This window comes from Diadema antillarum, unplaced genomic scaffold (assembly GCF_040938485.1).
Source record: "Diadema antillarum isolate AM-2024a unplaced genomic scaffold, OU_Dant_1.0 seq00000620_RagTag, whole genome shotgun sequence".
NCBI lineage: Eukaryota > Metazoa > Echinodermata > Echinoidea > Diadematoida > Diadematidae > Diadema > Diadema antillarum.
Genome location: NW_027271543.1, coordinates 171,025 through 198,167, shown reverse-complemented (window position 1 = coordinate 198,167; position 27,143 = coordinate 171,025). Strand labels below are relative to the sequence as shown.

The following is a 27,143-nucleotide window of genomic DNA, read 5'->3' as shown; positions in this document are numbered from 1 at the left end:
TTTCCTGTCACTGCTGATCAAGAAGGTGACCGGTTGATAAAGCTCTGTTGTTGTTTTTTTTCACAATTCTAACTGTTCCATCTTTAGCATTGGTGTTTCCTGTCCAGTCAGAGAGGGAGATAAGGGGGATGGGGAAGGGGGGGGGGGGACAAACAAAGAGAGACAGAGAGAGAGAGAGAGAGAGAGAGAGAGGGAAGAAAGGGGAGAGGGGAGACATAGAGGGAGAGAAGGGAGTTACAAAGGATGCAAAATTTTATCTAGAACAATGACAATGTATTACTATTCTATTATGTCAAACTACATTTGTCACAATGTTGATTTTGTTAAATAAATTGTACATCGGTGATCACAGATTTCAGAAAATCCAAAAATGTATCGGCATGATAACACTGACAGACCAGAATGCGACCGTTCCCTAGTAGTTGGCCAGACTTCGGATGGGTGCTATGCACATTTGATGTCGATGCACGTACAGGGCCATTGCAGTTCGGGAAACCCACTCACAAGGGGGGCCCCTCCTTATAAGTAACCCGTCCCCCTTATAAGTAACCCCGTCCCCCTTATAAGTAACCCCCGGGGCACCCCTTATAAGGAGTCTCCACGCTTTTTTGCAATGCAACGCGAAAATGAAAGGACTGCGGCAATTCGCTTGATTATGTCCATAAAGCTTCACAAGTTTCCTAGTTACTTACGAAATTTGAGCAAAATCGGTTTGAGGCATCATATCTAAAATCATGGATTTAAATGCGATGTCAAACGACCCATGCGAATGCTAAAATGCGAGCGATTACTGGCGTGAGTGTCGCCAGGCGCGGCGGCGCGGCAATGCTTGAGTGCAGACGTGGCGACTGAGTACGTACTCAGTCGCCACGTCTGCACTCAAGCATTGCCGCGCCGCCGCGCCTGGCGACACTCACGCCAGTAATCGCTCGCATTTCAGCATTCGCATGGGTCGTTTGACATCGCATTTAAATCCATGATTTTAGATATGATGCCTCAAACCGATTTTGCTCAAATTTCGTGAGTAACTAGGAAACTTGTGAAGCTTTATGGACATAATCAAGCGAATTGCCGCAGTCCTTTCATTTTCGCGTTGCATTGCAAAAAAGCGTGGAGACTCCTTATAAGGGGTGCCCCGGGGGTTACTTATAAGGGGGACGGGGTTACTTATAAGGGGGACGGGTTACTTATAAGGAGGGGCCCCCCTTGTGAGTGGGTTTCCCGAACTGATTGAAAATGTGTCGTAGTGTACCTTATTGGCGCAATGTTGCATCGGGGACGTTGCGGCACCCATGGCATTGTTGGTATGGTAACTCTACTACACATCGACCACCCTTTTTGAAACCAACCACTAGTTTTTGGCGTACAGAACACTTAGTACACACTGCACTCCACGCAGATCCAGAGCACATAAAAATGTATTGGCTTTGACTGTTGATGAGGATGTGTGGGGAAAACGAAAATTCACTGTTCATTAATGGTTTAAATCAAGGAGAAAATTTAGAATGAATATTTTAACCGAATCGTAATGTAATGTCAATGCATTTTCTAAAAAGGTTCGTACAACACGGTGTTCAATACAACTCGGTTTGTGTGCATCGTCAATACAAAAACAGCGGTAGATCTAAAAAAGGAGAAGCACCGCGGCGGGGAGCTGAAAAGAGGGCACTCAAGTTCGACGGCGATATTTTTGCACTGAAACTTCGAATTGTAAGGGAACAACACGTCAACAGCATTTGATAGTGCTGGATATTCTCAATCACGTAGGTCAAGTTTTTACGTGGATTTCAGTGTTAAATATTCTTATCAGGCAAATGATAATTAGGCGGTCGATGAGTAGTAGGACCAACCCTACTTGGTACAACGACTAACCACCTGGGACCTTGTACCTGTGTGACTACCAAACACAAAATAGAGTATGTGGGACAATGACGAGGGTATACCTGAAAAGCTAAACCATATCGGCCCTCATGCTATTTAACGAAGATCACACGGTACATAAAACATTCATTGAGTAAAGATGCTGATTGCACATTGCAAACAAGAAAAAGCACGCACAAAATTGAGTTCGCATACCTTTAAAAGAAATAAGTGATTGAAAGCCGTCGGCTTGGCAACATCAAGCTCGGCAGGATTTTGGTTTCCACGAAAATGTCAAACGACCGTAGAGGGCGTGTGTAGTGGATTCGGACATCGATGCGTTTACCGACCACAATCGCGCGATTCATTGAAGTCCGACTTGACATTGAAGTGAAAACAGCTTATGTGATTTTTAGATTCGGCGGAAACGAATCGTGCAACAGGTTTGCAATCAACCGAACCCTTTATTTTGATTTGATTGCTTCTGTAAGTGAATTTTCCCTCCGCAAAAATGTCAACGGCGACGAGTGTGTTCGCTCTTTCACTGACGGCAATCCCTGTCACGTACACCGCCAATTACGTTCTCGAGTCGCGGGGAGAGGGGACGGTCTTAACCGTGGGTTACGGGATTCTCGGCCTGATCGCGCTGCTCAGCTACTTGATAGTGCGGCTTTCTCGAGGGACGCAGAAAATCACCGACCCCTTCTTTTATGGTAAGAAGAGTGCATGTAGGGCAATCCTGGGTTTTAGTGGGCTAAATTATTGCCAAATTATTTTAGGCTTCTAACTTCAGGCACCGCCATAATAATTTACCTCCGCTAAAAACTTAGTTAAAAATTGGAAAGAATGGGATGTAAGTTTACGGTATTTATTATATTGTGAATTTTATTGACTCTTTCGACCCCCTCTCGGGGTTATGAGAGTACAAACAAAGAATATAACCAGTAACCAGTAAAGTAGTTAGAGTCTAAATCTGGATGTGGATCTGGATGAATACGCTGAAAAACTAGAGTATCACTCAGCACTGTGTCTGGTGTGATGTGCAGCTATTCACACAATCACAACGGAGCTGAGGTGACGCTGGAGCGCTTTATGAATCTGTTTAATGATTTATGAATCTGACAAACCAGCGATCGCGAATACAATTTACTTGTAGTTGTAGATTACAGTGACACATAATGACACAAAAGATATACAGAAAGATACTACTAGTGTATATATGAGAATACAAACATGAGTAAAATGAAAAGATACACAGACAATCTACATCACATGTACACATGTACATTGTAAATAGCAGAATATTGCAAATTTAAAAGAAGGTTGCTTCACTAACCTACCGCTACGTCACCACGTGTCCGTGTAGGACCAACTCTTTTTGTACCATCTATGGTGCTTGAGCGATTATCTTTTTCAGAGTTTTTAGAAAATTGAGACATGATAAGACGACTGACGAGTAAATCTTGCTATGTTTTTCAACTGTTTGGTATCAAAAAGCTCTGACATGTGCAAAGCACTTGGAAACCTAATTTTGGTTAACTTTTTGGGCAGATACAAACGTCTCTCCATTTGGAAATAAGGACAAACGAAAATATAATGAAACTCGTCACCTACAGTGTGAGATGACAAGCAGAGTGTGAACTGCATATCACAATGTGATGTGTTCGCATTAAATTGACCATTGTTTACAGGTAATTTATGCGATCTACACTGAAACTTTTATACATAAACTAAAAGCATCAGATTTATTTAGGGTGATGAAATAATTTTCAAAGACATGGTTGTTTTTAAATACCGGTACCGGTATTCGATAATTTGAACACGGTTCGACCATATCAGTCCTGGAAATCCGCTCATTGAGGGGGGCTCCGTCTCACAAGGCACTCTCCCCATCATGAGCACGTGTGGGGTACTCAAGAGGCTTCCTCCCCGCAGTGCTCATGAGGCCTCCTCTTCACTTCTCATCCATCTCACATAAATTAGGCCATGGGGTGAAGCTGAAAAAGAGGCTTAGAAAATGGGTTTCGTTCCAGCAACACTGGCACTACTTTCTGAATGCGGAAATGTGATGTTTTGTACATCCTAAATATACTGTAAAAAGTTCTCCTCGAAATATCCTGCAGTTTTTGCGAAAATCCATATTTTATAAACTGCGACCAGCAGCCCAATACACATATCGTAATGGGGCTGCGGATTGTAGCATTTAGGATCATGACAGGAAAGTATCGCGGACAAATGTCAACCTTAAATCGAACAAAAATTCTTCAATTTGAAGACTTACAAGTAAGGTTGAAGTATTGACAACAGGGTTCGTGCAAGGTTTGGTTCTACATATAGTCATTTTCTGTTCGATTTGATGACTTAATATGACTAGGTCGAGAGGAATCTGGGAGAGCTACGCTGAATTGACGGTCAGCGCAGGCGCACACATCACTGCGCACAAATTTCGTATCCATTGACTGGATATTAGATGTCTGTGTGTGCATGCGCTGGCCGTCAATTCAGTGTAGCTCTCCCAGTTTCCTCTCGACCGAGTCACATTTAGTCATCAATTTGAACAGAAAGGAACTATTTGCAGAAGCAAACCTTGCACGAACTCTGTTATCAATACTTCAAATTTATTAATAAGTCTTCAAATTGAAGATTTTTTTTCCGATTTTAAGTTGATATTTGTCCGCGATAAAATATCCGTCATGATCCTGTATGCTACAGTTCACAGCCCCATGACGCTATGCGTATGGGGCTGCTGGCCGCAGTTATGCGTATGGGGCTGCTAGCCGCAGTTATGCGTATGGGGCTGCTAGCCGCAGTATAGTTCCCATAGTGTTTCTAAGCTGAAATACATATACACATTTGTAAAGCACTGCTTTTAGCCATATACCTAGAAAAAAAAGTGAAGTTTTGGTTTAATAGTTGCATTATATCTCATGTTTCAGCTTTTCCTGATGCTGGCTATGCAAAGGAGGACAAGAGCAAAGTGGTTCAAGACCATATGAGAGAGAGCACTGACTGACCGTCAGAGGTCAAGGCAAATGCCTTATATTCTGTTCAAAGACATGTTATTAATCAAATGACTAATCATTCAAGGCAAAAAAAAAAATCAGTGTGTTTGTTTGTGTGTGTGTCCGCGTGCATGTGGGAGAATCTTATTGTACACACACACACACACACACACACACCCTCACATGCACACACACATACGCACACACATAGTTATGAAGATTCAATATACCCAAGTGCATTAAAATATTATTCTACATGCCTTGGCCATTTATCACATCAGCATCATAAAAAAGATTATCATAAACATGAACACACACAATGATATAATTCATGTACTGATCAGTGCATTACACATACACAGGTGCATAAAAACGCTGACATATTATATACACTCACACACACACATACAAACTCATTTACACACATGAGACATTACTATTAAACAGATCATATTGTTTATCAGTAAACATGTTTTTCTTTTCTTCTTCTTCTTCTTCTTAAGAAGCTTTAATATACTTAGATCACATAGCAATCACGTTGTTCATGAAATATTATACATTACTTTAGCACTAGAAAATTTAATCTTCATAAAATTTCCTGAAGTTTTCATTGCTATCATTAGGTTACAACATGGTGGGACACTACCTCCTTTCATGTAAGATAGCTCAAAATGATAATCAGTCAAATTTTCTAGTTTTAATAAATTTCCTGGAACATTCCATGGTCCAAATATCCTTGAAGGGTGTAAAAGTTTTGAAAAATGCCAATATATAAAATAAAGGCAAAATTATAGTTTACCCATTCATGAGTGAAAACTGTTGGATTCTGCATTGGAGGCAATGTGTACCTGAAAATCTTGGAGAGAATAAAACAGGTTTGGCATTAAAAATTATGATAACATTGCAATTAACATCCAATATCAGAGGATCTGTGCAAACCTGACTCAACTTATGCACAATTTTCATTTGGCTGGTGTGTATTAGTTTTAGCAAACTGATTTTGTACTCACACCTACATTGTACTGACCTTTCTACATGAACATTCTGTTTCAGTATTAATAATAGTTACATATTTTTTTCCCCAGAGTGGGAGAAACAAATTTTAATTGTAGTCATTCAGTTTTATGGAAAAAAAAACACACTTACGAAAACATCTTTGTTCTTAGAATAATTCAACCCTAATCAAATCATAATAGTGGGCAGAAATGTTTGCTAAAGGGCGAACAATCACATACTGAGGCAAGGAGTCAAAACATGTTGCATAAACATTGGCATTCAAAATACAGGAAGCAATCTGTATTACAAAGACATTTTATCATGCACAACTTTGGTAAGATGTCAATTCTTGAATATCAATCACATTGACCAAAGCATTGGTGCATATACAGTACATTCTGTTGTTTCTGAACTTTGCACTGAAGTTCTTTGTGTATGTGTGTGAATGTTTCAGTGGTGTATAGGCCTATATATTGCTCCATTTTATCAAGGACAACTTATAGTAACATGACAATGTTTTCATGCTTCAATATCAATCATATTAACCTATTTCCCTTGGCAAGTAATGAGCAGGTTGACTCTGTTGCAAATGATGCATTTCACAGGCAACACAGCAGAACCTGAAGAGCTTCCAGAAGAAAATCTTGATCTTGATGTGAGCGTCTTAGGGGAGGAAACAGATGCTCCTGCTGACGGACCAGGCTCCTCCTTCAGCTTTCGTTTCCTAGCGAGATTCAGGCGTTTGCTATCTATAAACCTCTTGTAGCACGTTTCATGGAATCCTATTTAATACAATGGAGAAATGAACAGCAATGATTAGCCGTTGGATTTTGTTGGGGGGAAAAAAGGCTAAATGCTAGAGGGAGGGGTTGAACATTACACTCAATATATCATTAAATGTACGGTAGACTATTGACTGCCAATATTTGAATCTTGTAATTACCAATACACAGGCCCTAGTACTATGCCAGGTAATCATTTGTTAACACCTCATGATCATTGTCATCATCAACTACTTCAACTTGTACTTGCAGTGCAATTACTGATTTCAAGTTACATCTACAGCTTTCAGCACCTGATCACATGCAATATCAATTATCATAATTATGAATACAACTGCCTTATCATCATTAATACTAGTAATCCTTGGCCTTTCACTATCACCACCACCCACTGCTTTATAGTTTGGCACAACATAATGGTAATCATATGTTTTAGGGAGTTTAATTGTTGCAATTATGTTATTGTCATTGTTGGTCTTTTAGATCTATTTATATCAAATATTAATAAGTTAATTCAATGAGATGCTAAATGTGTGTTTTGAGGGAGGATTCGCCAATTTCGGGGTGAGAGAAACAGGATGGATTTTTAATATTAATACTCCATGGCCATGATTATGAAAATATAAATTTACATGCAGTTTAGACTTTTTTCAATCCAGTCCTTTGTGTCAAGACTTTTACAAAACAATATCACCGATCAGCTACATCAACCTAACCTGGTCCTGGGCTGTACATAGAACAACATGTAAAATTACATCTAGGCGACATTATAACGGCGCTATGCCATGCCAAGGTGAAATGCAAGATAATTTATCTAAGTAACAGACACGCTAACGCTAACGGCTAAGCTACTGTATTAGCGCCCATTATAACATACACAAGCAACGTTCATAACATAGCTATTAAACGTTGTACAATTGTACTTGTAGTCATCATGGTCATTAACATTATTATGAGTGAGACTGCACTGCAGTGTCGACTGCTACGACTCGACTGTACGCACGTAAACTAACCTGTAAATTATCCTACTACGTAGGTTGCAGTCAGTCCCCCTGCCCTGAGCAGCTGAATCACTTCGTTCTGGTCTGCGATTTCACGGTCTCCCCCACTCAATTTGATCCACTCTTTGGCACACAAAATAGGTTTCGTCTATTTTAGGTTTGTCATAGCCGTGAAATTTTCAAACTTCATCGATGTTACATGCATAATAACGCATAATAAGTTTCGGCTGAGCAGACGACGTAGACGCGTCGACAGGCTCACAGGGGGCGGCCATTTTGACTCGTAAACAATAATTCTCGATTCGGATTGGATAACATACATCACATGATCGTTCGCGAATGAATATCGTACACGGCAAAGTGTACATATTCAGCTCCTCAGTGACAAAAAAGTTCACTGTTTCCCCCTAAATTACCAAAATACTGCAGGAGGGTTTGTGTCGAACTTTTTCCTGTAGCCTTTTTGGTTATTTGTTTACACGTAGCTGTGGAGAAATTTTAGTGCCGCAGTTGTCGGAACGAAACAAGCGAAAAAACCAGCTCACCCCATGGCCTAAATGGTCGCAAGTTCGCACTGTGATATTTTGTTACACACACATGTCCACTCTCCATGATCGGATGATGAGAAGAAGAAAAAATTCTATTAATATTCTATCTAGGGTCTATGTGATATTTGTTTTGAAGACAAATAGAAACCTATACAGTTGGATATCAAAGATTGGTTTGTATCAGGCATTATACATGTTCTACTAACTATACACAGCCCAGTCGGTGTAAAAACGCGGTCGGGCTAATGTTCTGCCAGAATAGAATGAAGAAATTTGCCCAGTAGTGCAGCGTACGTCATAAACTTAATTTTTTACATGGACAACGATATATTTTACTGGACTTGTGTAATGTGGAACTTTGTAGTTTCAGCATGAATTCTTTTCCTTTTAAAAATGAAACCCCAAAGTTTATTTAACATCTTTTATTCATTAGTGGCATATTAAACAGTGTCAGTGAATGTGATTTACATAAATCAAACACTTTCACATCAACCTTCGAAGAAATACATCAACAGACTGAATTGCATTGCTTGATTCATCATTTACAGACAGATTTTTTGGTAGCCAAGTCAACATCATGGTGACATCATATGAGGTTGAAATTATTTTCAATCAATTCTGCACCCCAAATTACCCCCAAGCACCAAGTTTTGGCAAAAGAAACCATGGAATATAATTTTGGTGCATCTTGAGGGGTGAGCTCATTTTGGCCCACTGTGCGCTGCAGCTACAAAGCTACTATTGTAGTCTTGTCATTTGTCTAGGACTAATACTGTCAAGTACATGTACCTCCGCCATAGAAGGAGGAGGTTAAGTCATCATCTGCATTGGTTTGTCTGTTTGCAAAATAACTCAAAAACTTGTAAATGGATTTTTGAGCAAGTTAAATTAAGGTTTTGGCAAGTGTTTTGCAGCACATTTGAAAATCTACATGCCTGGCCGGCCAAGTGGTAAAATAAGATTATATAGCACATGTAGGCTTCGTGTCTTTTCTGGACATACTATAAATTCATATTCAGATAACCACAGTAATTGTAATACATGTATGGTTGGACCTACTACTCATCGACCGCCTAATTACTAGTCATCAGAATACAGAATCAGAGGTTCTCAAAATGGAAACCCCACAGCGAGTTAACTCCCTGTCAGCTGATTACTGTAAAAGTGGAAATTTTCGCGGTGTTCAAATTTTCGCGCATTTCGCGCAACCAGAAACTAGCGCGAAAATAAAAGCACGCGAATATTTTTGCTTGCCATATGTGCCTGTGCGTGATGTCTTGATTCCGCGGAAATAAAAACACGCGAAACTCCTCCGACCCGGCCAAGCGCGAAAAATTAGTCACGCGAAAATATCCACTTTTACAGTATATAATGCACTGCATGGCCTTTAAATATGCATCTTTCATCATATGACGAAATGTACAACAATGAATATTACTAAAACAATCTAAGCAATATTCAAGGCTTGCTAGTTCGGCATGTATCTGCAAACTGTACGATGTGAAATATGTCCCAAACATAGTAGAACCATAAAGTCAGTTGTGTATTTTAGCCGGGTCTAGGGCAATTACCCCCTGGGCATTTACCCCCTGGACTCTTCCCCTGGCCCTAATCCTAATCCTTATCCTAATCCTGAACCTAATCCTATCTCTAACCCAAATTCCTAACCCTAACCCTAATCTTTACTCTAACCTTACCACTAACCAGTATTTAGCCTGGGGAAGGGGGGGAGGGGAGGGGGGGGGGGGGGGGGTAATTGCCCTGATACGATTTTAGCCAGGTACCTGCAAAGGCACAGAGCAGTCAAAATGTCTTCAAGTGGTAATAGACTGTTTTACAGCTGTTTCACATTTGAAGTTTTAAGACGATCACTATAGAATAAGTTCAAAGTGTACACTTACATGTAAATATTACACTGGGAAATTTTCCTGTGAAAGCATGAAAAAGTCTATTGGGTTGTATTATGGAGTCATTTCCTTTGTCATGTGATTTTATTTCAAATTGTGTGTCACTTCACCTATCAAGAAATAATTCATTTTGTGGTCATTATATGCTTTCTTGTCTGATTGTTATCTTAACAGTGTTTGCAGTATTTGCTTTCACCAGTGTGGTTGACATAGTGTTGGCTATGGAGCTTGATGGCATAATTGAGAAATTCATGGCATCGTATTTGAAAGAGGTAAGATTATCGTACAATTTTAAAATGTTAATGAAGGGAGCAGCAGTGTCCAAGTAGTACTAGTAGGTGTTCAAAGTTCAGAGTTTCCAGTGAATCATTGACTGAAATAAATTGTGTGTCAAGCAGCTAAAATTTGATCACAAAGCAGATAAGAAAGCAAAGTTCAAAGTGCAGTGTAAACTCACATGTGTATTAAAGTTGGCTTTAGCTCCTCATGTGCCAACTGAGTTTTTTAGCCACCTCTCAGTTTTGGTTTTCTTTATCCTCCAGTGATTCTGGTAAAAGATGCTCCACAAGGTAAAACTGATGTACATTCCTGCCTGCCAATAACAGATAGAGATAATTACTGTATGCTGCTTGCATAAAAATATGAATATCCCGTTTCATACATGTACATGTACATGTAGTTTGACCATTAACATGAACTTGGCTTGTTAATAAAGTTAAGGAGTTGACAGAGAGTAAAAGCTACATTGTAATGATAGAATGACAAAATGTTTCAACACAATTGGACCGATAAGAAAAAGAAAAGAATTATATACTGTACCATGTGATCACAAAATGTTTTTGTTTCATATGAAATCAGAAAGAAAGACATGGGGTCTATCTTTTGCATCATTTTTGGTTGTTTGTATCAATAAAAGTTTAGTGCATTTTGGTTTGTCATGTAGATGTTGTATTGCTCTATTTCAGTCTGTCTCTGTCTGTCTCTCATTCACACACACACACACACACACACACACACACACACACACACACACACACACACACACACACACACATACACACACACACTCAGCAAATAATGAGTAATGTCTTCTGTCCTTGAGATTTGCCCTCTCAGAGTACATCAGAGATCAAGTTTTGCTTGAAAAGATTAGAATGAAATTATCTCAGAGGTTGTAGTGTTCACAATGCACTAAATTCTATCTAGACCTGCACAGACATACATGTAACCTTAAATCATGTGTTTAAGCATCTTCTTCTGTTCCGTAGAGTAGAATACCCTGACTTACATTGTCTTCTGTGATCACTCATAATGGAAGTTGACTCCAGAATTTTGAAAATGTCATCATAGTACACTTTTTATTGACATTTCTTAAAAAGCAATTCCATCATCACAAACAAAAATAGCTTTTTAAATGCTGACTCTACATTTCCATCTGTTCAGTGACAATCAGTCATTCCCTGTGCCAATTTGTGATATGATACTGTTTGTATCCATATACTGTAACTAGGTAGCAACAGATGCTGAATCTCCAGGGCCCCATTTCATAAAAGAAGTTAGGATAACAACTCTTGCTGGAATGGCAACTTCCAATAGCAACAGTCAACCAGGAATCTGGATTCTTGTCATTACCATGACAATTGCCATTCCAGCAAAGAGTTGCTATCATATCAACTTTTTATGAAATGGGACCCAGAACTGTGCATGTCTTAGATTGTAGGTAGATACATTTACCGGTAGTTTCTAGTATGTTTGTGCAGATTTAAAAATGGGCCTTCCCTTTTGCATTCCTTCCCAAATAGCACAAAACATGATATATTCCACCAGAATGACAAGACTATTGTAAAGCTATAACATTTCTGTGATATTTGAAGGTTGGTAGCCGTTAAAATTCAAATAATGCACCAAACGCTCACCGTAACGTATTCTGTGTACTAGGCACAGCTGCATACATTAATCCTCCTGTGGTTGTAATATGATACTTACGTATGTATACACGTACTTCGAACAAAAGATATGCATGTTAAAGCTGTCAGAAAAGAAGAATTCACTAGCTTCTCTTACTTTGTTATTGATGGCAAATAACAGCACACCATTTATATGAACTACATGTGCAACTAAGTGCATCACACAGGTCTGTAAAACTAGGCTAGCAGTTTAGATTTGTGATTTTTTTGTAGTGTGAAAAAAATTATTCAAATCTTAAACGGTCAATTTAACTAAACAAATAAAGACCCTCTTGAGTTCAAAATTTACAGGAGGTTTCCAAATAGTGTTTTCTTCAATACCTAAGTGTTCTCACCAATTTTTCAAAAATTTGCATGCAAAAGGGATTGGCTGTCTTTAAAATTTCATTGCAATGAGCTTTATGAGGACAGCAATTCACATTGCAGTCTGACACATTTTGTGATAATTTGCAATGTGAAAACCATAGTGCATATCATGTCACTAATTAAAGATTTTTGTTCCTTATCCACTGTTGAAACTCTGCAGGGAGAACCTTACCTGAACACAGCCCATGGTACAATGATCAACTACTGGGATGGGTCAGGTCATTACTGCATGTATCTTATGATGGTAACAGCTATTGTATGGGGGTAAGTATTCATATTCTCACTCTTCAGGTCTAGGGCAATTACCCCGGACCCTTCCCCTGACCCTAACCCTAATCCTAATCCTAACCCTAACCCAAATTCTAACCCTGAACCGAACCCTGACCCTAATCTTTATTCTAACCGTATCACTAACCAGTATTCTTTTTTTTTTTTTTTTTTTTTTTTTTTTTTGGGGGGGGGGGGGGGGGTAATTGATATGCTTCAGACCCCACATTATCAGCTCTGCACAGAGGTTGTTCATCAGAACAACAGGTACTGAAGACATAGAGTCTCAACAGCTGCAGCCATGTAAACTTATCTTTTGCATGAAATATCATGTTTCATGGAGAATCATTCAGGGTGAAATTTGATGGTAGTTATTGGATCATACGGCATGTGAAATGATGGAATGCCATATATATATTACGTTCAAGTATTCGCCAAACCGCTGTACGTGACTTTCTACATGTATGGAACTTAAGGTGATGCCTTGATACCATCAAGGCATCACTATCTAGTATTCTTTTTTTTCTTTTTTTCTTTTTTTTTTTGGGGGGGGGGGTACATGTAATTTATACGCTTCAGACCCCACATTATCAGCTCTGCACAGAGGTTGTTCATCAGAACAACAGGTACTGAAGACATAGAGTCTCAACAGCTGCAGCCATGTAAACTTATCTTTTGCATGAAATATCATGTTTCATGGAGAATCATTCAGGGTGAAATTTGATGGTAGTTATTGGATCATATGGCATGTGAAATGATGGAATGCCATATATATATTACGTTCAAGTATTCGCCAAACTGCTGTACGTGACTTTCTACATGTATGGAACTTAAGGTGGTGCGTTGATACTTTGACAATATCAACATTTTCAAAAGATTTAATTTTCAAAGTTGATGGTATAACATCCCTATGGATATAAATCAAAATCAGTCTTTTAGAGTCAGATACACTGTAGTATCAAAGCTGTATTTGAGAAAGAAAAGGAAGCCTAAAAAGCTGTCATACAAGAACTTATGTCACAGACCCATAACTGTTTTTGTATGGGTTTCCATTGTCAGTGATCAAGCAGCTGTCTGAAATATAAACCTTTTTGTTTTATTTGTTTAACAGAGAACAGTTGTTCACTCAAATTTATACCTACTCAACATCCTTTCATTTTGAATCTGTTCTTACTCTGATATTGGACAGACAGGACTACAGGGAGGTCGGGCTGTACTGGGCAGGCTCCATCCTAAACAGCATGATAGTCTTCATGCCAGGCAATGTAGCAGGAAAGTACGGCTCCAATGTCAAGGCATCGTACTTCCTCAACATCCCCTATGTGCTCTTCCCCGTCCTGGTTGCCTGGAAGTGTCTCAGCTCCAGAAAAGAACCAGAAGAAGACAGAGATGTAAGTTTCTTCCAGGAAAGAAAAAGAAAAACAGAACAAAACACACACACACACACAGACAAACACACACATAATAGACATCTTGTTGGTAGAATTGTTAAAAAAAGGGGGGGGGGGGACAATGTAAGTTTAGAGAGTTTCATTACCTGATTGATGAGATATTCCAAGGTGTTTTGATATTTTCCTTATGTTGCTCTGTGTCTGCTGTATTTGTCTGAAATTTACATGGTTATGTGAGGATTTGCAGATGCAGAATGTCACACCCAGTGTACCATTAAAACAATGTTTGGTATTTAAGTTATTGTAAAAGTGGAACCCTAATGAATTTTGCATGTTTTCAATTCCACAAAATAATAATTAAGTATTCCATAGAACAAACAAAATAGTTGGTGATGACAATGAGTGTAGAGCATGATGTAGGACACTGGTATGTGAATCATGATTAGCTCAGCCTGTCAATCACACTTTCATATTACTGTTTAAGAGAGCTCTCACATGGACAAACTTGCTTTTAAATATGTTTCAGATTATATTTCAACCAAATGGAGTATTTGAATTGTTTGTGAATCTGATTACAGCTTGACATGTGTTTCTCCAAACACAATTTTCAAAGCACATTTAGTGATGTGTGAACAGTCAGTCGCTCTTAATACGTTTTTAAGTAAGGTTTAAAAACACAATTACAAATGATTTTATTTTATTGTTTGAAAGCTTTCTAAATCTAAGGTGTGATCATTGCAAACCATGTGTCTGTTTGCAGGTTGAGGCAGCTCACAAATGCAGCATCTGGAAGCGCCCAATGGACCTTGTCTTCATCGTCTTCCTTCTGTTTGCTATCTTGGTTTCTTTTCTACGGATGGCAGTAAGATTGTAGATCTATGACTTTTTTTTAAGCCAAACATATTGGTGGATCAGTAATCAATCTGGAAAAGTAGTGCTCTACTTCTGGTTTTCCAAGTTAGAAATGAAAATCATCCCTTTTCACTCTTTTGTGTTGTCTCGTCGCCCAACACCTCTCCTTCTGATGCTTTGTGTGAAGTGATAGTTTAAAGAACCTTCAAAGTAGGGAGATTGAAATAAATAGCATATCAAAACAAAAAGTAATAATGATATATATATATGTACATATATATCTATCTATCTATATATATATATATATATTTTTTTTTTTTTTTAATTGGAAGATTTTGTAAAGGTCAGTGTAATGCACATTTAGACTGCCCATTTGTACATCCTTATCAAACATATGGAAGCATAAGCTTGACTGATCTTCCATTATCAAGACTTTACTGATAATGATTACGGTTATCAACCTCCAACATAGAAAGTAGGAAAATGATATGAAGAGTACATAACAGCAGTAACACTGCTTTCAAAGTGAGCAACTCTGTAGCAGATTGTACCAACCATTTGGCTGTTCTAGTATCATCTTGAAAATAAGAACAGATTATTTTGATCAAAGTAATGCTCTTCACTCATCATTTGTTTGATACGTGCAAGGATACATTTTTTTTTACTGTGTGATAAAACTAATAGGTGTTATAGCACTTTCGACACGATGCAAATGGGACATCCGTGTATGGTAGACAATTACGGCTTAGTTTACCAATTGCTGTTCAACGTAGTAAACGTTTTTACCTATCATTGTTCTCGTGTGCATTCTCCAGTGGATCTCACACAGGAGATGTGTAGGAGATCTTTGTCTCTACTTCTGTCCTCTGATAAAATAAAACTGTATTCATTCTTATTTTACAGGTAGCACTTGACAGTCCCGCGTCCATAGCTAATAGCTACCTAAAGAATGTGGAACCATACTACCAAGATCCCGTGCTGTACCCAATGATTCAGGTATGAGATTGAGAGGGCACGGGGAAAACAAAAACAAAAACACACAGAAAAGACTCTTCTGTGAATGTTTAAATGCTTAAACAAGAACAACAGCAAACGGCAACAACAACAGCAGCAACAACAACAACAACATTTCCATGACTTCCATATTGTTATGGCAGCCTGACATGAACTAACAAGACTTACCATTCACCTCTTGCTTTGTGTCTGTATACTGTATACGCGGAATATTTTGCGAGGTTTTTATTTTCGCAAATTTCGCGAGTCAGGTGCTATTTGCGAAGTTACAGACACGCGAAAATATTGACTCTGATCACGCTATGAATGTGGCATACGCGTATACATTTCTCCCTTCGGTATAGAACTCCACTATCGCGAAATCGTTGGGAAGTTCTGATTCGCGAAAATTTAGACTTGCGAAATATATGGCGTATACAGTATATCTAATAGGGATAACTTGTACACTGTTAACTGGAAAGTTCTGAATCTGTTCACTGTGTAAAGACACAAAAACAACATGGTAGACAGCAGTGGTGGTGATTTCAGGTAACCAGTGTGGGGGCCAAAACTACGAAGGCAAAGTTTCTATATCCTGTTGCGAGGAAAAAAAAAGTCCTAAAGATTTGTGTCAAAGGTATATCACAAATTTGAAAGAGACTGACCTACTTTGCATAAATTATGCAGAAACTAATAAAACTTTTGAGAATGAAATGCTGTGATAAAAAGTTTCATAAATAAAACAGATTTCAGGAATACCGTACATGATCTGAAATAATGTGTTTGCGCACTAAATCTAGAGGTAGTTTAAGACATTTGGACAATATCAGTGGAATTCTTTATATTTTTAAGTTTCTGAAAGCAAACATAGTGCTAATGACAATTAAGAATTTGCATTTTGTATTATCGATCAGACAGTTTAAATGAATCAAAGAAAACGAAACAGCGTTTGTGCTGGGACCAAAATCTTGCTGATCATTTCATATCGGAAAGTGATCGCGTAAACTTTGGTTCTACTTTTTCGCAGGAAAATATGTTATTCTAACTTTGATCACCATGCTACATAATGGCAGTCAGCATATAAGCTGAGTATGTAAATTACAGAAATAACCTTTTGAAGCAACCAAACACCTTCCTCCTATAATATGTCCTCCCACCAAAATCCTTTGCAACAGTGTTAATTTTAGTGACATCCAGTCAACTGTTTTGAATATGGTACATGGCTGAAGAGCTCAGGCGAACTTGACCAATAGTAAACTCCCGAATTATTGTAAATCAATAGAATGGAAAGGAAATTTACGTCATGCGACGTTTCACCAATTGACAATCGGCTTCTTCTGGCGTCCTTCCAGTAGAAGAATGGTCCATATATGTGTGAAGTCTCATAGGAATTTCACGCACTGATGCGCTTTCAGGGCGTGAAAGACGGCTCGGAATCTCTTGGATCCCAGGCATGGGAAAAGTTGAAACGGAGGCCCCCCTTCCTGTTGAGGCTGGGTTCTTCCACTCGTTCCATAAATTTTCACATTCATTTGAATTTCACAAATTTCATGAAAGCCAAGATTAACAAAATTAAAATGCACGTGAAGGTTCTTGTCTACACTAAATGAAGTGAAAGCAGTGGCAGTTCATGAAACTTTCATGCTTCTAAAAAGGCCATTGGCTCCAGCTTGTGAATATTTCATGCCACAAATATTTCTTGCTTCACAGTACTACAAAAGTAGATATTTTCTCTTGACTAATTTTTCACGCTAGGCCGGGTAAGAAGAGTTTCACATGTTTATAATTCTGCGGAATCAAGACATTATCTTCTTGAACATATGATGCATCACGTGTTACCCCGTGGCACCGTAGTACCTCGGGATACCACGTTGTGTAGCGCCACCTCACGTCCACTCGAGGACAGCCGCAGAGAAATGCATGCACTGTGTATGCGTCTACAGTCATTCCCATGCCACTGCATGTGATACTATGCATGCATGGTATGCTGTCCTAGCAATATAGCATGTGCTTCAGTGCAGTGCAGTGCAGTGCAGTGGCTAGCATGCGCTAGCTCCAGCACCAAAATAATTTCCCACTTTTTGGCACCCAGGGTACAATCTTTAAAAAAAAAAAAAATTCAACAAAATGGCTGATTTTTGTTTGGTACCCCGGGATACCATTTATGTCATCATATGGCAAGCAAAAATATTCGCAGGTTTTTATCCTCACTCCAGTTTCTCTTTGCACGAAATGCACGAAAATTTCCACTTTTACAGTACCACTTAGTCAAATCTTGGGCATGTGAAAATCTGCATTAAACATTCCAAATATATAACAGTTGGCAGTTTACCACATTGATATGTTGAAATAATCATGAAAAGAATGTGCTGAATGCCAAGTTTCAGGATAATCATGTGATCCCATCTCAGTGGGTGCTATGAAGTATCAAATCCCTTTTTCTCTTTGGCGCTATAAAGAGAGAGTCAATATACGTCAATAGAGCCTTATCATCATACCCCTCTGCTCAACAGATGCATTCCAAGTGGTTGGATTTCAGTCACTTATTTCAGTAGGCTAGGCATACTCAATTATGTTGAGTAATATGGCATTATAACCCTGAGAAAATCTTGCCTCACAATCTGATGTGAATAACAGAATCTTCTCAGAGGTCTTTTTGATAGCTTTGTGATGCACAGTTGCACATGGTTCCATCAGGCCCAAAAATTAACTGTATTCTGGAAGTGTAGCAAATGTCAGTGAAGCCACCCAGCGTAACGCTTCATTTATGCCTATACAAGATTGCGATATAATACAATGATTACATTTGTGTAATGTTCATCTGAACAATGTAGTTGTTTCACATTGCTTTACATCACATCGTCTGTAGCACAACTGTTATGTATACATACACTCTATATCTATTTAATTTCTCTTTAATCATCCCAAAACAATTTTAAATCTAACACCAAAAACAACTTATCAAAATTAATACACCATTACAAAAACACATAGACTGTACCAAAGAGAAAAATAAACCAGGAACCCCCTACCAGCAAGGCACTGAAACAGATCCTGTCAGGGGGGAAGGATCTCCAATGCAACTCCATGCCTTTCTTAAAGTTGGCTTTGATAAATAGAGTAAAATCCAACAAACAAAATGATGTAGATTATATCAATATCAGACCAAAAAATATTCAAGTTGCAGGAATTTCAATGTTTCACACATTTAAAAGGAAACTTACATCAGCAGCAATGATTGATATACAACCAATTTAGAGGAACTGATGATGTCATTTCCTACAAGTCTCCCATTGACTTGCATACAAAATTTCACTGAATTTCTCTTCTTTAAAGATGACATTAAGATCATTCAAATTGAATTATTGCTGTGGCCTGAGACCGGTCACTAGCACACTGTCGCCAAAACACTTAACGCATCTTTCTGATGAATTGCTCTCAAGCATGAAATAAAAATCCAACACAAACAGCAACAACAAAGCAAAACAACACACTCCACAACAGTCATACGATCACACACATGATGCCCCACTGGTCTTGAAGAGTAGGCTATTGCAGGAGAGAATGTTCATCATGTGATGGCAGTGTCTCCATGTGTCATGTTGCAAGTGTCGGGTCAGAGTTGGCTTACCGAAGCCTGGAGCCTGACAGGAGATTGTCATGTGATCAGGAAGGAAGTCCTACTGTTTACCATTAGTTAGTTGTTCAAGCAATATTGATCTGTACCGGCATTGTCTCCTAGAGGCAGACACACTTTCTATCACCTGATCAACAAACAGGTCATGTGATGTAAATGTTGTGACCCTGAAGGTTTCATAAAGACTTCCTGCAGGAATGTGATATAAAGGAAAGGAGCTGTGAAGGATGTGCTGTATTATAAAACACTGCAAAATATTCATGTAGGTATTTTATTTGATATGTGTTGCAGTGATTTTATTTTTGCAAATTTGCACGAGTTGACACTTTCTGTACTGGCGAAATTTACAATGCGTGAAAATTTTGCCTCATGTAACATGTATGTGATGTACCTCTCTAATTTTGGAAATCACTGCTTTGCTTCAGAAAGAAAAAAAAATCTTATCTCATCACTGCTTCTTGATCGCATATCCAACCACTCACAAAGTTGTGTTACGATTCATGATTAATGAAATATCATACCCAGGAAATATATGCTCTTTGCTGTATGCAGTATGTGTATGCTTCTTTGAGTTCAGTGAAACAAATTTTTATTTGACCTCAACAAAGTCTTGTTGTGTAGCGATCATAAGCAGAACCTTGCAGAACTTCATTTGTTGTGATGCAGTCAGGGTTTCACCCCAATCGTATATTTACGTTTTCATATATGTGAGAGCAAGTTTCAAACATTGATGAGGCTTTGATGCTTGCTGGTTTTGAGTCTCTTCTGTAGTGAGATAGATACAGCTAGTTTATGAGTTTGGCAGCTGTCTATCTCATTGTATGTACTGAAGTTTTGTTTGTTCATTATAAATATTGACAAAGTAATATCCTGTTACACCAGTGATAATATTTTTTGTAGCTATGTAAGTTGGCAATTTACCCACAAAAATATCACAGTCTGGGCATTGCAGCCTGAGCATTTTCAGATGGTTTTCTCGAATTACAGACACTAAATTTCTGTGGCTAAATTTCTTTGTTCTCACTGTAGGCACTCGTGTACTGGTTCTATTTCGTACCATACTTTGTGTGTGCAATCTATGGCTTCTTGAAACCTGGCTGTACGTGGATGCCTGACTGGTCCTTGATCACTGCTGGTGCCTTTGCTCAGGTACAGTCACAATGAAATCTTTTTTTTTTCTCTCTTTTTTTTTTCTAATTCTAGCATCTTGTTTGTTTGTTTTTCTTTTGTTATGATAGAAATATTCTGGAAGATTAAGTAGGCCTACAGCTGACAGTTTGATAAAAATGTATAAAGGTCACCCATGACGTGAATTTGTGTTGCACAGCTATTCAGCTCAAGTGACCCAAAGACCAAGTTGAACCATAGTGATTTGTATGTACGTATGTATGTATGTATGTATGTATATGTATGTATGTGTGTGTGTGTGTGTGTGTGGGGGGGGGGGCAGAGGTATGTTTGTGGTGTCCATTGTAAGTTGTTAGTCATTTGCTGTTTGCCAATCATTTGTACCGGTAGGCCATTTTTAGTTTATTGTCAGTCACTTTTTATACCGACACTCTCACCATTAAAACCCATGATCTTTTCTTTTTAAATGACTCCTACTAAGACACTGAATAGTCGCTGCTTATTTATGTTGATGAAGGGCTATTTGTTAATCTACTCAATAACTGTTAGTGACAGGAACTATAAAGCAATCATCTCCATTCCTATATCAAAGTGATTTTGAAGAAAGATTACTCCTTTGTGTTACCCCAGTTGGTTTGTCTAACCTACAGCAAGGCCAAATCTCATGGCAAGCCAGTATTGACGCCAGTTCAGTTACTACAGCCTTATACAATAGTCTCCCTGAGTCCTCGGGACCGGCAGTTTTCTTTTGTTATATCGAAATTTCATTATAACTGAACAAATGAACAATAAAAACATAGAGTGGATAATTTTGTGGCCTGAATTTTTTACTTCGTTATAACCGGAATTTCGTTATAACAATGTTCATTATAACGGGAGTGCACGGTAGTGACACATTATGCACTGAGGGTGCCTTCTGTAGTTCACATACAAGGCAATACTTGATACGTAGAGACTAGAGGTAACATCAGGGCCCCATTTCATAAAAGATGTTTGGATAGCATGTCTTGTTCGAATAGCAACTTCTCATATCAATAGTCAAGCAGGAAGCTGGATTCTTGTCGTTACTATGACATTTGCCTCTCCAACTAGAGCAACATAGCAACTTTGTTTCAGGAAATGGGGCCAAGATGTAGCTCAAGCAAGACAATTTCTGGTCCATCTTAATCCACAGGGCCAGTTCTCTCACATCGGGGCATCGCTGCACAGTCGCACGCCATACATCTACCGAGTGCCGTCGAACGGCTTGCCCATCTTCTGGGGAGTCAACCTGGCTCTTCTCCTTGTACCACAGCTTATTGCCTGGCGCTGCTTGACCTGGCCAGAGTACTTCCAGTCCAAGCCAGTAGAGAGGATTGCTGGGAGGAAGAGCATCTCTCATTACAAGGATAAATAGATTGGCACAGGTCGACGGTGGGACAGTAGTTTTTTAGATATCATCTTTATAGACAGTATTCGCCAAGCTCTTTGTGCCCACTTTGAGAAATTTAATAGATAGAATACACAGTTTAGAATGTGTAGAATATTGTAGTAAAGAAAAACTGGATGTGTGTTTAGGGCGTCATTACATGTTGTAATTGGTTGACTTGATCTCGTCCAAGTAACAGTTCATTGAACAGTTCATGAGCTCTGATGTATTGAAAAAATAAGGATCTTACATAAACATTTTTTATCATATTAAATACCAAATGATGATTATTATCATCCTCTGAGAACCAGAAGGGAGCTATTGCTTTCTAAGATTTGAGCATAAATAGAAATTGAACAAGCCACTTTCATCATATAAAAAGTGTATTCAATCAAAAATGGGTAGATTCATAAACATTGTTCCAAACATCGGGTAAAATAGCAACCCTGTGGTTTTATTTTTAGCATTTTACTGAAAATGAAAATGAAATAAAATGACACCATAATGTAGAGGAGATCAAGCTCTACAAGGTGATACCAATAACTCAATACCCCCTAAATTTGTGATTAAGCCCTTCTGATTCTCAGGTGATGTTATTTTCTTTGCAATTGAAAAAAAAAAAATCAAAAAATCACAGCTTTCCAATATATCTCATGTGACTCTTTTCTCTCTTACTCTTGAGTTAATAAATGACAACTTCCGGGACTACTTACCCCATTATTATCATAGCTCTGTGCCCTCGGCTGCTGTGCAGTGTCATTTGATGCTTCTGATGTCCAGAGAGAAAGCCACTGAGGCATAAAACTGTCTGTGAAGCCATGCAGTACTAGTAGTTAAACATGAAGCTGTGTTATAGATGATAAGCATATTATACCTCCCCCTACATTATCTGCCAATGTCAACCTCAAGTCTACCTGACCTGTGGGTAGTCTGTCTTTTTCTTGTCTTTCTGAAGATTTGTTTGCTGCCATTTCAGCATGAGTGTTTTTTGCTTTGCATGTGGAACAAGTCGGTGCTAGCTTTGCCATTTTTGTGTGACTACAATTGTAGGTAGCATCAATAGCTTTGAGTGGAATTCAGAGTGGCCATAAAAGGGCCACTATTTTCCAGCAAACCTAGAAACTTGAGGATTGTAGTTATTCCTCATTTGTGGCAAAGCTTACAGACCAATGGACTATTTCCCTCTTCAGTGAGTGTGCAGCAGAAAATTAGACTCATGAACTAAACTTCATTGTTACCTACTACTGAGTAGATCTTGTATACTTTATTCCTTGTTATGCCTCCGCCACGAAGTGGTGCCGGAGGCATTATGTTTTCGGGTTGTCCGTCCGTCCGTACGTCCATCCGCTTTCGTTTACGCGATAACTTGAGTAATATTTATTGGAATTTTACCAAACTTGATCCAAGTATGAAGTATGATGGGGCAATTATTTGATTAGATTTTGGGTGAAATCGGCTGAAGGTCAAAGATCAAAGGTCAAGGTCAAATCATGAAATTGTATCCGTTTACGCGATAACTCAAGACTGGATGGAGCAAATTTCACCAAACCTTGTAGGAGGATGATGTATGATGGGACAATTACTTGATTAGTTTTTCAGTGAAATTGGACAGAGGTCAAAGGTCAAAGATCAAGGTCAAATCCTAAAATTTATCTGTTTACGTGATAACTCAAAACTGGATGAAGCAGCTTTCACCAAACTTGGTCCAAGGATGATGTATGAGGGGACAATTAGTTGAGTAGATTTTAGTGACATTGGCAAGAGGTCAAAGGTCAAAAGGTCACGGTCAAATGCTACAAATGTTGCAATTTCCGCCATATCTATGCAATGCCCGAAGGTATTTTCTTGAAACTTGGTGTGAACATGTACTACTGCGTAAAGATTCTCCAGAGAGAGTTTCATGTCATAAGGTCAAAGGTCAAAAGGTGAAAGGTTAGGTGAAAATGTTGCAATATCACTTTTCTCGCAAATGGTTCAATGTATCTTCGTGGAACTTGGTACACATGCATGTACTGACTGGCAGGGATTATCTAGGGAATTTAGGGGTCATGAGTCAATAGTCAGGGGTCAAAGGTCAAGGTCAACTCTCAAAATTTTACTATTTCCTTCATATACTAGTATATGCAATGCTTGCATTACTAGTTTCAAAACTTAATACGTGCATTACCTAATGGAGATTCTCTGGGAAATTTCCAGCCAGAAAGTCAAAGGTCAAAGGTTAAGGGTCAAAGGCCAGGTTTCAATGCCCCCCCCCCCAAAAAAAAAAAAAAAGTAAATAAATAAATAAATAAATAAATAAATAAAAAATTAAAAAATTAAAAAATTAAAAAATGAAAATAAAAAATCTATTTTGTACCGTCATTACACTCTTTCTTCATACCTTGGAAATTAATCAATGCATAAACTTATAAAAAGGTCTGTCAGAATTCACGTAAAAATTCTCAATTCCCCAAATATGTGTACCTGCACTCTTAGAAAATTATAGCAAACCCAGTTCAAGACATTTCTGACAAACCTGTCATTTCAGTATTTTGCCAGTTATGTGAAACTGTCATGGATCACACATTGTGAAGACATTATACTATACGCCTATTGGGAGAATCATGCATTATGGCGGAGGCATCAGTCGCCATAGCGACATTTCTAGTTTATCTGCCTCTGTGTAGTGTCAGTACTTGTCTGGCATCTGTGATTGAAAAAGTGACAGATGAGGATTATAAGTAAACTTTTATGTCTAAAATGATGATTACATGCTGAATGGAACAGACCACCCCAAATACAATGTCATACAGTAGCCCTAGACTGAGTATAGCTTTGCTGTGATTAATAATTCTGAGATAAACCAGCAGGGTCTACATTTGCTAGGATTATTACTCTGCAATAAGTTTTCAGTGTACAATCTTGTGCTCATGAGATATGTGATTGTTGTGTTAACATCCTTGTCTTAACATAAGTTACACTGACATGGTATGATTATATGTCTTCTAGCTACTTCGGTATGATCATGTTTGCAAAGTTTGAACCAGTACTACACCTCTTTTATGGTGATTCCATGTTGTGCTGTACAGATTCTTTGCACATAAAATGACAACACATGTATGAATAGATCATTAAGTATTGAGCTGAATATTGACTTGGAAAGTATTATACATTTCCAAAGAGAGAAATGCAAACAGCAATCATAATAGATGAAAGAAAGAAGTGGAAAATCTAGTGCATGAGTACTTGAAATGATGTATAGGAACTGAAATCAATAGATTTAGATGAAGAATCTTTTATGAACAAGACAAAAAAATCACACGATAGTAAATCATGAAATTGTTAATAAGCTGAAATTGTGTAATCAGATTACATTAGACCATGAAGCATGATGTTAGCCTCAGTTTAGAGAGTTCGTAGGTAGATTAAGTTGCCGTGTTTGATGTGCAGTTGTAGCAGAACATTTGAAATAGGATGCATGTGAATGCAATGTATTGTGCAGTGTTCAGTGATTGTCATTGAATTATGTGTTGCTTAGTATCATCTTGAATTTTCAGGAATCATATTTGTGTGATTTGTGAGCAGTGATTGCATGAGTGTAATTATGATTTAATTGTAAAATATTTCTATGAATATGTCATTGCTTTTCTTCCCAGAAAATTTCTGCAGGAATGTTAGATGTTTGAATACTGTGTATGCCAAAAATTTTGTGGGTTTTTTATTTTCACGAATTTTGCAAGTCAGGTGCTGTTTGCGAATTTAAAGACACACAAAATTTTTTGACTCTGATCCAGATACATGAATGTGATGTGCACGTATGCATTTCTTCGTTCAGTACTGTACTCCACGATTGCGAATTTAACCACTCACAAAATCGTGGGAAAGTCCAACTTGGGTTGGGAAAATTCAGCCTCGCTAAATATATGGCATATACAGTACAGTACATCATCAAGAAAAGTCAGATTTGGCAAGAGATATACTATGTATATATTTGGTAAAAGTGAAATGAATTCAAAATGGGTGTAACATTTCAGTAGCACTGCTGTGAAAGTGAGTGGAGTGATTCTTGGTGAGACAGATACAAATTTGTAAGTTTTCTTTTTTCTCATGCCTTACAAAAAATGAAAAATAAAAAAGGAAGAAGGAGAAGTGATGTTGTGGTTGGTCACCAAAGATAATTGAAAGCCAAAGAAAATATTTTGGTTTTTATTTGTCCATTATGTTTTGTTTGGATTGGTAGTAACATCCAAGTCTCATGGTATGATGCGCTGTAATCTAAAGTAGAGTTCTTACGTGAAACACAGCTTCCGAGGGTTTTCTGGGGGTTCCCCAGTTTGTAGCTATAGGCATTTGTCCCACATACAGTGGGATTACTAGTAACTCAAATGCTTGTTCGTGTAAAGGGATGTTTGCTTTGCAAGCATGTGTGTTGAGAGACAGCCCTTTGACACTACAAGTCAAGTCAGTCACAAACATGTATTTTGTGTATCAACTTCTGCCAAAGGCTGTCAACATTGGCGATATAATTTGTGTTTCTACTGTATGTATGGACTTATGATTTATTGTGTAACGACTTTACTCCAGTTTGACTCAGTCCAGTACTGTAAATGGCGGATGCAAACTTCAAGAGAAGGAGCTCTTTGCTTTGAAGTCTCCAAGGTATTTATATCGGGGTGTTTTCTTTTTCTTTTTTTCCTTTTTGTTACAGTATGCTGCATCTCCTTTTGTAGATCATCAGTTGAAAATGTGATATTACTACATTTGTTGATGGATCATGAGCATTCGGAGGTACATTGTAGTGTAATATCTGTATATTTTGGAAATGAACGAGCTCTACCTGGTACTTGTTTTTGCATGTTACTCATGTGTTTGATAAAGGTCTGTGAAGCATGTGTTGAGACATAAGAGAAAGAAATTGTGGTTACTTGTTTCAACATAAGATTCCCTTTTGGAAATAATCGTGGATATCTCAAATGAGAAAAATTAAATGTTGTGTCTGTATACATTAAGTCGTCTGCTTCCTAAGAATAACATGTGTACATAGGTGATTTCCGGCATG

At 38.2% G+C, this 27,143-nt stretch overlaps 1 protein-coding gene across 1 annotated transcript; it reads left to right on the top strand.

Annotated features, from left to right (window-relative positions):
• The first annotated feature begins 2,212 nt into the window (after window positions 1-2,212).
• On the top strand, window positions 2,213-22,950 carry LOC139736034 (transmembrane 6 superfamily member 1-like). The gene is made up of 8 exons (XM_071646779.1): window positions 2,213-2,573; window positions 10,271-10,368; window positions 12,590-12,693; window positions 13,886-14,087; window positions 14,848-14,949; window positions 15,843-15,935; window positions 20,599-20,718; window positions 21,872-22,950. Exons 1-8 carry the CDS (start codon window positions 2,372-2,374, stop codon window positions 22,091-22,093), a joined length of 1,143 nt encoding a protein of 380 aa, XP_071502880.1. The 5' UTR covers window positions 2,213-2,371; the 3' UTR covers window positions 22,094-22,950.
• Window positions 22,951-27,143: the final 4,193 nt, after the last annotated feature.

Excerpts from the sequence above, each read along its gene's own strand:
- LOC139736034 (XM_071646779.1), top strand. The coding sequence starts at position 2,372 with ATGTCAACGGCGACGAGTGTGTTCGCTCTTTCACTGACGGCAATCCCT. Across the intron at positions 12,694-13,885 it reads GTAACAGCTATTGTATGGGG|ACAGGACTACAGGGAGGTCG; the intron begins GTAAGTATTCAT and ends GATATTGGACAG. Across the intron at positions 15,936-20,598 it reads TGCTGTACCCAATGATTCAG|GCACTCGTGTACTGGTTCTA; the intron begins GTATGAGATTGA and ends TTCTCACTGTAG.